We start from the raw sequence: 11,288 nt of genomic DNA, 5'->3' as shown, positions 1-11,288 counted from the left end.
AGCACAACCATCGGCTGTGTCGGTTGCTCCTCCCAGTCGTGCATCTCCTGCCAGCCGGCTGAGGATGCACTCTGCCCCATCACCCAGGTCACTGATAAGGATGTTAAACGGTATTGGCCCAGGTAATGTTTAAACAACATTGGCCTTGATTATGTTGAAGAGCGTTGGCCCCAGTTATGCTCTGGTATCGCTGGCATTTGGGAATGCCAAGATCCTGGCCCAGCTCTGCTTTGTTGCTTTGAAGTGAAATGATTGATAATTTTTCACTTCTTATGAGTCCCGGTGATCAGTGTGTTAGTGCTTTGCATGCTGCTTTTTTCCTTCGCTGAAGCGAAGCGCTAAAAGAAAATGAAAACCAGGAATAATTAATAATTGCTTACGACGACACTGCGCCTCCTGTGTGGGTGTTTGCAAAGCACGACAGGATTTTGCTGTGCTGAGCAAGGCAAATTCAGGCAGAGCAACTTAGCATTGTGCTGAATGTTTTATTTTGGCAGGCGGATAAAGCAGACCTGACAGAATGACGAGCACTGCTACGAAGGGCAGCTACCCGGATCGGTCCCGGAAAACGCTCTGCAGGAACCCGTTTCTCAGTATCAAGGTAAATACCTCCTGCTTTCTGTAAGTCCCCCTTGGATCCCTTGCCTTGTAAAGAGGAGTTTAGCTTTCTGCAGAAGGCAGATTTGTAATTTTGTAAACAGGATTTCTGTTTACAACACGTATTTGAAAAAACCTCTGGGTGCTCCCTGCGGCAGAAGCGCCACTGGATGTGCAGCCGGGTCCATCCAGAAGAAGTGGTGGGACAACGAAGTTGCGATGCAAGTTTAACTTCCAGCTTTTGCGGTATTTAACTTTCGGTCAGTGAAACTCCCAGAGCCCGAAGCAAACCCTCAGGAGAAACAAATTCCAGATCCTAAAGCAGCTATGAGCCTCAGTCCTCACGGAAATAATTTCTGTATGGTGGCCATGATAAATGCGTGCAGGTAGCAGAGATGGAGGAAGGGGGGTCGGTACTCGCTCTTGGAGCTCAGCACACAGCAGCCTGCAAAGCTTGGGCTATTAGCCCCCATTTAGGCAAGGAGCAGCATCTACTTGGCTTAAACCATTCCCTTTCTTGAGTTCAGTCACTGAAAACGTATGTCCTACGCAGCGATTCAGGCCGTCCGCCCTGCAGTGCCGCCTGACCCTCGTGAAAGTTCACCCAGCTCCTCTTGTTTTGCTGTTGGGTGTCTGGGGGCATGCAGGGAGATGGTTCCTCCATACCTCCACTCAAGAGCTCTGCCAGGTCCAGTGCAGGCAACCAGATGAGTGGGCTTCAAAGTGGACTTTCTCCCTTTGGAGAAGCCCCAAAAGTTGGCTGTGGTGGGAACGGCAGGAGGTGATGATCACTTCTGCACAGCAGTCTGGTGGTCAGAGGGCTCAGAGGGAAGGCAGAGGACCGGCTCGACGCGTCAACATGGGCATGAGGCCACGTTTCCTCTGCCCTGGAGCACCCAAACCACCGAGCCGTGGGGAGCCCTGGGTGAAGGTCCCTTTTTCTCCCCTTCTCAAAGCTGGAAGAGGTGTGAGGCCGGATGCATTAGAAGCTGAGATCTTCTGATGGTGGGGCCAGTGCTGCCTGTTTTGGATTAGCACATTGGTCTTGACCTTGCCTGCAGATGTGGCCTCCTGCCTCCTACCCATGGCTGCATCTGTGCCAGGGAGGCTTCTCAGCTCGTTATTGGCACGCTCAGTTGTTTGCAGAGGAGGATCCATGATCCTTGGCTCATGGAGGTGGTGGGGAATCCTTTTCTCTTTGTTTAGTGCTAATGGTATTTTTAAAAAGTCCCATGTAATGATGATGATCACACCTCTTGTGCAACTGGTGGTCTGCTGCAAGGTACTGCTGGAGAAGTGTAGCAACACTCAAAAGAAAAAAAGTGTGTAAATGTTTAGATAAGACCAGCATCTGCAAAGTGGAAGCAATAATCAGCGTTGACCACAGTGTTGTCGGAAAAACCGAGTTCTTAGCTTGCATCAGAATCAAGTTCATATTTCCATCTTCTTTTCTGCAAAAAGGACTTTTTGGAAGTTTTGTGCGCTTTTCTTACACGTCATAAGGAAGCAGGAAAATAAAACTAAGCCAGCTGTGGTCTAGCTGGATGACAACTGCTATGCTCAGTGGAGCATGTTGTTCGGCTTGTGAACATCAACCTTCAAGATGCTCTCGTTTAAACAAGAAGAGGTGACAGGTACGGGTGTTTTGCTGTGGGAATAGACTACTGCGAAGCGGGTGCTTGAGACACAGAGGTCTGGGGGAGCCAAAGGTGGTGTGATGGGGGAGCGGATCAAAACCTGCTGGGTGAAGAAAGGAGAATAAGATGGAAAATGCTTTTTCTGTTATTATACAGTCACAGGTTTGGGGGTGTTCTTTGTACACGTGCAGAATGCAAATACATGATTTAACATGAGCTTTTCTTAGCATGTCACTGCAAGCATGTGCGGGAAATGGTGGTTTTATTTGTTTAGGAAGGTCGGTAGTGACTTGGTAAGTTGGGAGATCAGATTCCTCATTCTCTCTGTTGTCTTTTCATTTAATTTTGATGTAAGCCAGAGCCGGTCATATCAACCTTGCTGCTTCAAAGCCGTATGGCAATGCAACGCTGTAGGAGTCCTGCTGGACTCGGTGCAACCTCAGGCCCTCTCCAGCTGAGCCTTTGAGGAGCTCTTTGCAGAACCACGGGCTGGTTCATTCTCCTTTGGTTGAATAATTACACCTTATCGACAGTGGCAGCATTATCACCAATTCAGTGCTACGGTTGGTGTAGTTCAAAGCCAATTACCTGACTCCTTAGGGAGTCTCACTAGGCTGTAGAGCCAAAGGTGACAGCCAGTGTTCAAGGCTTAAGATCTCCCTGGCCCTTTTGTGGGGAAGATTTTGGGGTTTGGGGTTTTATAACAAATGCTGGTGAATTTAATCACCCTCACCCCTTGTGGCAGGATCAACATCTATTTTGCTGAGCGAAGGTATCCATGAAGGTAGATGTAGAGGGAACTCTTCGTGGAGAATATTGCAGGTTAGCCCTGGGCAGGGCAATAGGCAGCTCTTAAACCTCCCATGTCTGCTAAAGTCTGCTGCTTTCTGAAGGGTCCCTGGAGCCCACCATGAGAAGGGCAGAAGTAAGGGATTTTGGTGGAGAACATTTCCGCTCCTGAGAGACACCCTACTGCTGAATTTCTGCTTGGAAAGCTCAGCAGGGAAACCCTGACTGATCCCTCCAGGTCAGAGCAGCATCGCAGGACGCTGCAGGGATAATTGCAATCGCAGCAGGCTGGGACCAACCTCGACGAAGCCATTGCCAAGGGTTACCCTGGCATTGCCAGGGGTTACCCTGGCTGCAGCCCATGGCCAAGGAGAGCAAATCCTCTCTTCCAATTCTATGTTTCATATTAAACTGCTGAAGGACTTGTTTTCACCCCTGAGGCAGAGCTGACTTGACTGTGCATGTCACCAAGCACACAATTATATTCAGCACAGGATGTTTTCCCCAGATCTCTCTTTTTTTTTTTTTTTTTTTGCTTTCAAGAAGTTAGGTCACCCTGTCCGGTTTCTAAATGACTTCCTCAGAAAACATAACTTCAAGTCCAGGGTTTGAATGGATCTTGCAGAAACACAAAACCATTGCACAATGTGGTTTATGCATTTGAAGTGGCTGAAAGACCAAAAATCACAGCACTGCATTTTTTTAAATATATATATATCCAGAGAGAGGGAGTGTCATGAAAACTAAATGCCACATGTCAAAATGAGGCTGAGAGGCATAACTCAAAGCTGTCATTCTGGGGAATGCTCCCGGGGCTGATGGTCCCTGAGCCTTTAGAGATACCTGGCATGAATTCCTGCAGTCCATCAGAGCAGATTAGATCAGGTCTGCTGCTGCTTCTATTGAAGTCCAACATCTTGTCTTGGCTTCAAGGAGCATTAAGCATCACATGCCGGACACACATGTTTGGGAAGAGAGGTCTTGCCAAAGAACTGCCTCCCTGCAGGGTTCTGCAAAGATGCGGAGAAGTAGTTTGGGATCCTCTGACGGAGACTGCTACAGAAGGAGAAGTTTTTTTGGAAAGCCTATGTGTGTGTTACGGCAGCAGTTCACCTGCAGAGGAAGGGGAAGCAGACGGAGCGCGATGACTTGCTGGGCAGTAAAGCACAGTCCGTAGTGTGATTCACTGTAGCCAATATAAAGAAGTTTTGCCCAATAAAACTGGGATATCTGGAAGACCTGGAAGTCCACTTGGACATTTGAAGACTCTGGTTGCTGATGTGGTCAACTGCTGGGTTGCTTGAGGTGCACGTGGTGCCGTTGACGAGGTTGGTGAAACCTCTTCTTGTTAAGGACATGTGTGGGAAGGTGAGCAGCCCCAGGGGGATGCTGTGGTCCCATGGCCATGTATTTCCCATCCCTGCCAGACCCTGCCTGTTGCCATCCTGCACCTTGACGACGTGCCCGACGACCTTCAGACCCCAGAGGTGGCTTTGAGGTTCATTTGCAGACACAGCTGTAGATCCAACACCCCTCCTCAAGGGATGGCGTGCACATACACACTTCCTAAAGCTATTGAGGACCTGGCTGAGGACATTCAACCTCCGTGGGAGCTTCAGCCCTTGATGATTTCTGCTTAGTGCTTTAGTTCAAGAACAAACTAGAGCTGTCCCTGCCCCAAGCCTTTATTACAGGTGGTTTTGCACAGTGGTAGGGACTTGTGCCCAATGGCACCCAGCTGGTGTTGATTAAACTGGAACAAGCTGATTCTTCCCAGACCCGTTGTTTCCTCTCTGTAAGCACAGCCCAACGCATGGGATTTTGTCTGTGCGAAGGCACAAACCCTTTCTTAAAATAGCAGCAAAAGTCTCCCAAACACATGGAAACAGTGTGATAGGGACTTCCCTGTGACAACTGGGGCTAGACTGTGTGTGCGGCTTTCAGAGTCCTTACATGGAGGATTTGTTGCCAAACTGCACGATCAACACTAGAAACACAATGGAAGCTTTGTACGAAGTCTTTTCCAGATCACTGAGAGAGGAGATACTGGTCTTTAATCTCCAGGTCTGTAATTTATTGGCTGCTTAGAATGGAGTACATTATTCTCTTAAACGTACAGAGTGGGAGCAGCAATACCTCGCCAACGCAATGCAAGGCTTAACAGAGCAATGCCTGCAAAAACATACTAAAAAAACCCAGAGAAAAGCAGAAAAGCAGGGAGTTCCTCCGAGAGTGCACAACTGCAGAGAAGCTCCTTCTTCAATGTGTGGTAGACGGGAGAAGCACTCATCCCAGTGCTGGTTACGGAGGGTGTAGACATTGGGTTGGGACATAGTTGCCTGCGAGTGAGGGCACCTCACCAAAGACCTGGCAGGGATGCTGCCCTTCTCTCTGAGAAGATGTCTCAGGCACTCTCCACACCTCACTGGTGGTGGGAAGCGGTGGTGGCACAGCTCCAGGAGGAAGTTTGCTCTGCACCCTGGCACTGCAAGGGGGTTGTTTTTGGCAGGGGTACATCGATACCGAGCACCATCTGTCCCTGGTCTAGTGCGATGGTTGGTGTTATCCCAACATAGAGCCTGATCAGACTCTGATAATAATGCTTCAAAGATGTTTATAAAAAAAAAAAAGCCATTAAAAAACCTCTCCCTTCCTTCCTCCTCAGCTGACGCAAGCGCTTGTTTGGATTCTCTGAGTTGTTTTAATTCTACTGATGCAGCAGGGAAAGATGTGAGCGTGGCTTGGCCCATAAGGGGAGAGGGGTGCCAGGCAGCTGGGCTTGGGGCTGCTTCTGGGAGCACCCAGCTCTGGGGCTGCTCCTGTTTTTCCATAGCTGTGACCTGCTGCCAGGGCCCAGGTCGTGGGAAAAGTCTGGTGTCTGCAGACCCAGGCCACCTTCTGATCTTCTCCTGCTGCTGGGGTAACCTGTCAGACCCTGGCTGGCTGATCCCACCGGTCCCAAGTCCGGGCATAGAGGGACCCCAGCCTCAAGTCCTTGGGAAAGTATCTGGACGGCACAGAGATGTGACGCAGAGGGTCTGCCTGCCCTGTGGCATGGGCTGCCTGCCAGACGTAGCTGAGGAAGGCGCAGGGTAGCATCTGGATCTGCACGTGGTCAACCCCACACCAAATATCTTGGGAGGTCCCGGAGGACCCCTGTGATAGACACACCGCTGGGGCTTGACCACCCACCACCATCATCACAGCTGTAATGGGGCAGACTGGAAATCACAGACTGGCAATTACCAGCTCTCTATTTCTCACTCGTTAAAATAGCCCTCAGCCTAAAATTGCCCCGCGGTTAGGCCGGTTGCCCGCAGTGACTCCCTGAGGGTCAAGGAGGAGGCTTGGCCTTGCAGAGCTTTAATTGCGAGACCTCCCACTTTGCTACCTTAGGAAAGTAAATCACCATCATGGAGAACTGGGAAACACAGAAAGTCTGGCAGATCCTGCAAAAAGCCAAGTTCTTCTGTGACGTTTTCCAGAACTACTTGACTTAAAATCGCTGCAGAAGTTGGAGAAAATGCAGGTAATGTTCTTCACATTCGGGTTTGTTTCTTCCTTCTCAGCCATTTCCATCTTGATTTCTAAATATTCCCCTGCTTGCTCCGGGGTTCTGACTTGTGTCTAAAACCTTTTGTGCAGCAATTAGTGCAGTCACCACCTGGGTACCCAGGTTTTTATAAATCTCCTGGTCTTTGCTCTTTCAACACACACGGTGTAGAAATGTTAGATGTTGGCCCCTCTAACGTGTTCGGTTGTTAGCAGTCATTTTAAAAAAAGGCACGTGTTGAAGAAAACAGGTTGAAATGTTTAATTAAAAACTGCTATCAATAGCTCTGCCAGGCAGCCCGTGGGGATTTCCTTCCCTTCGTTTCATCCTGCTGTTTCCACTGTGGTCGGATGCCTTTGTGGCTCTTTCACCGCTCCCGCTTCCTTGGTGGGACATGGTGCGTACCTGAGGGTTCTTGCTGGGCTTTCTTTAACCACCCCAGCAGCCCCCGGCATTACCCAGGCCCCTTGTCCTCCGCCTCCAGTGTCCTTAAGCTGCGGCAGCGCCCTCGGGATGTCCTGCCACCTTGCACTGACCCAGGCTTTAGCTCTTCTCCGTGTTCCCCAGGACCTGCGGTGCAGCTTTTCTCTTCAGAGGAGGGAAGGGGAAGCCTACGAAAGTGCACCACAGGTTCCAGCGCAGGAGCTGTCTGCACTCCAAGTCAGTTCATCCCCTGAAGCCCTGCCCTCCAGGCTGTAGTGGGGAGGGCATCCCCCAAACCCAAGCAGGGGTTTTGGGGGGACACAGGTGGTGGTTGTTCCGTGGGCTGCAGAAAGTGCAGGATCCTTCTTTTGGCGTAGGTCTGGATAACCAGTGCTGCAAGCAGCAGCTTGCTAGAAGAAAACCCAACATGGTGGCATTGGGTTAATGGTTGGACTTGATGATCTTGAAGGTCCTTTCCAACCTTAGTGATTCTGTGAAAACCAAAACCCTCTTGTAATGAGCATCATGGTGTGGCTGTGTCCCAAAGGCAAGACCGAGCCCACCCTGCACCTTCACCCCAGCACAGGCTGGGGGAGCAGGGCTGGGCACGCTAACGCCGGTTCCCAGATCAGCCTCCCCAGGGATGGAGGGGGCTTTTTGTGTATCGAGACCCCCGAGTGGACCTCAGCATTACAGCTTGTCTGGCTGTACCTCTGAATTATCACCTACTCCATGGCTTGGCTCTGGGCCAGCTGCTGCTTTCCCAAAAAAACGTGAAGCTGAAGACTGGGGACAATTCCCAGCAAGCATTTTGGGTGAAACCACCCTATTTTGAAGGCTCAGTGAGTTTGGTTGGATGGATGCGGGCTGTCCTGTTCCCACTGGCCTTGGCATCAGAGAATGGCCCCCAGCCTGTTTCATTTACAAGTATAGACTCAATCTTTGGGACTCAACCAAAACTTGCAGCCGTGCATTTGAATGGAGGAGACCTGAACCACGTCTCTTGGTGTCACACCCCTCTCTCAAGCCTTTCAGGCTTGTAATGTCAGGCTTGTAAATACAGCCTGCACTGTGAGAAGGTGGAAGGGGATGCTCTAGGTTGGTTGGTTGTCTCCTGGGAGCTGATAAGCAGACATAACTTGATTTGAGTGCGTTGCCTTCATTCTTAACAGCACTGCCGTCTGCCGCTTCTCCCTTCTTTTGCTGGGAGTATGAAGAAGCAGGCTCTGCTGGCAGGGAAGGACTTTGATGAAAGCAGGCTTTGTCTGCAGGGTTAGCCCTGCTGAGATCTCCCGGGACAGGAGAAGCGCATGTTGGTGTGCATGTCCATATGACCTCTGGCAGCTTGGAGATTCTGTAGGCGTCTACACCCTGTGGCTCTCGAGCAGAATGGAGCTTATGCTCTGCAGCAGTTGGTCCTCAGGGAAGTCTCTCCCTCTGTTTACGAGGGTCACGCTGGTGTCAGTAATGGTCTCTCCTTCCAGGCGCGAAGAGCATTTTTCCGCACCATACAAGCTAGAGGAAAGGATGTCTTGATCAGATACAGAAAGGTAAACAAGTGATTTTTGCTGCGGGACAAAACGCAGTCCTTTACGGAGCCTTTTCTCTTTTCTGTGCTTTAATCTGCCCAGATAGGGGAGAATAAAGCAGCAGGTTCCCAGGTCATTTTGACCCCCTGTGCTGCAGAGGATATGGGGCACTGGTGGGCAGCTGCTGAGCAGGGAGCGGATGTAAACCAACGTGCCGTGGAGGTCCTGGATTTGGATACTGATCGGGCTGTGGGTTTTAGATGCCTGGAAAAAATGAATCCAGCCTCAACACTTCCATCTGAACTCATGTATTCAGGAAACAGTGCCTGGACATAGCCAGCCTGTCTTGCAGGAGCGTAGGAGTTTTAGCAGAGCTGACTCTGGGAAGCTTTCCTCTGGCTGGGTGACATTTTCCTAGCCCAAACACAGTGCATCCCTCAGTGACGGCATGAGCCTGGAAGGGGGAGTGTCCTGAACCGCATCCTGCTTTGCACGATGCCAAGGCATCACTTGTGGTGGTGGTACCCACACCCCGGCGCTCCAGCTCTCAGGGAGCCGAGCGGGCTTGAGCATCCTCTTTTTCCCTTTTTGTGCTGTAAATAGCCCCTCTGCTTTGCAGAGCAGTCCGGTTTGGCAGCGACCCCACTTCAGCCCCGGATCAGAACAAGACGTAGCAGAAGTCCAGGCCAGGCTGAGCAGCTCCTCTGGGCCAGGCTCCTGCCTGGTGGGAGCTGGCTGCAAAACACGCAGAGCCAGGGCGATGCCCTGCTCCAGCCAGTGGCCGGGGAAGCACCCGCCAAAAGCAGCACCCTGTGGCTTTGGGCAGCATCCAAGGCTGAGATCAGCAGCTCCGCAAGGACCCAGGGGTACCCAGCCTGTCCTGCAGTGAGTTGAATGGGCCATCTCCTTAGGGCATGCGACAGTTTGGGTTGGTTTGTTTATTTTAACTCATTTGGGGGCTGGAAGGATGCCTGTGGAGAGCCACGTGGCAGCAGGGAAGGAGATTGCTTGGCAGCTCCTTTCCTTCACTGAGTACTTTGCAGAGCTGTGGATGAAGGGGAGGTGGTCTCCATCCCTCCTGGGGCAGTTCATTTGGCACTTGCAAAATGCTTCTGTGTGAGGAGCGGGAAGATGGATGCTGCTCTCCATAATGGTGGGGCAGCTCAAGCCATGTGTTTGTCTGGGCAGCCGAGCACCAATATGTCCCAAACTCTGGAGGAGATGAGGTCAGATGGTTTTCCGGGAGATGATGGCCTTTGACTAGGTTTCCTTCTGGAAGTGGAAAGGAACCATCACATTTTCCCAAAGGAGATATATTCTTTACTTTGCAAGAAGGAAAGGAAAAGAGAAAGTCTGAATTATTCTTGCTGACCTTCTCCTGACTTTCTCTAAAGAAGCTGTTTGTTGCTGTGTTTGGAAAGGCTCGTTCCTGTCCCAGAAGAGCTTCTGCCAGCACTGGGGATGGCTGCCTGCCTTGGGCTGGACGGGCGCGGGAAGGTTGTGCAACCTCCCGCTTCTGCTGCTGGATCTCGGGGTCAAGGCCAACACAAACAAGTAGCATCCCAACTGAAATGATCTGTTTGTCCAAAGCTACTTTCAGCTGAAGAAACTACACTCTCCTTACAAATACTAACCCTGTTGTCATTTTTGGCCGAGGACTATTTAATGGCGCTGACCTAATCTCAGAAGACCACTGGTGGCAGGAGCAGGGGTGATATTTCAAAGGCTCCTGGTCAAAGGTTCATGTTCAATAATCGTGCCTTTATGCAGGAGATGCCATTTGTTATGTTGCAGCTTGCAGTAATCATGCTGGATGCTCTCTTTTTGTGTTGGCAGTTCTTCGTTTTCTGCCACGGGCTCCTGCAGCTCTCCCAGCTCCTGGTCTCTGGCTATCTGAAGAGCTCCATCTCAACCATCGAGAGACGATATGGCCTCTCCAGCAAGACGTCGGGGCTCCTGGCTTCCTTCAATGAGGTGAAAACCAGCTTGCTTCTCCTAGTCTACCTAGTGAATGCTCTTCCCGTGCTCCTGTCATTCCCTTGTGAGACCTCTTGGTCTGTGTGTCCTGCTGCAGGTTGGGAACACTTTGCTGATCGTCTTCATAAGTTACTTTGGGAGCCGAGTGCACAGACCTCGTTTCATCGGCTGTGGTGCCATCCTCGTCTCCTTGGCTGGGTTCCTCATGTCTCTCCCCCACTTCATAACTGGACCCTACAAGTATGACCAGTCTGTTGCCAGTAGGTACTCTAGGAACTTCCTTTATGCCTTTTCAGACAGATAAAGGGAATGACCTTCCCTTGAGGGGTTGGGAGCTGCAAGTTGTGGGTTTGTCCTCAAGGATTTTTAAGTTTCTGAGAATGAAATCATCTTAGTCCTGAGAGGCAACAGCTGATGGTGGGAAGCAGAGCCAGGGGACAGCTGGAACCACAGGAAAGGGCATGAAATCCATCAAAACATAGGCTGTGTCTCTGATTCCCCTTGTCTTCTGCACATCCAGGCAGCAGACAAACACCAGAAGGTCTTCTCCAGCCATCAGGGCTCTCATCTTCTGTGAGTTGAGCCAAGTTGTCCTCATGGACATGAACTGCTCCCTTATTTTCATGACATAGATAAGATAAGACCTCATGAACTCTGAAGCCCATAAAGGGAAGGAAACAAGAAGTGCAGGAAGGAGCTTGACTTGACCCAATGGGGGTGAAATGCCCTAATTTCACACCTAACTTCTTCTGCTTTTGGGGCACCTCACCTGTCTTCCCCTGT

General features: G+C 50.7%; 1 protein-coding gene across 1 annotated transcript in view; it reads left to right on the top strand.

Moving 5' to 3' along the window:
• Positions 1 to 520: 520 nt before the first annotated feature.
• The window catches only part of SLCO2B1 (solute carrier organic anion transporter family member 2B1), a gene marked incomplete at both ends in the record, with an annotated part of 45,935 nt that continues 35,167 nt past the window's right edge, over positions 521 to 11,288 (top strand). The window contains 3 exons of the mRNA XM_082004388.1: positions 521 to 601; positions 10,365 to 10,502; positions 10,603 to 10,765. Coding sequence (XP_081860514.1) covers positions 521 to 601; positions 10,365 to 10,502; positions 10,603 to 10,765 — 382 coding nt within the window. The remainder of the gene's footprint in view (positions 602 to 10,364; positions 10,503 to 10,602; positions 10,766 to 11,288) is intronic.

The sequence above is a fragment of the Phaethon aethereus genome, assembly GCF_964289735.1.
Source record: "Phaethon aethereus genome assembly, chromosome: 1".
In the NCBI taxonomy this organism is placed as follows: Eukaryota; Metazoa; Chordata; class Aves; order Phaethontiformes; family Phaethontidae; genus Phaethon; species Phaethon aethereus.
Note: the sequence above shows the minus strand (reverse complement) of the source record. Positions and strands in the feature narration are given on the sequence as shown.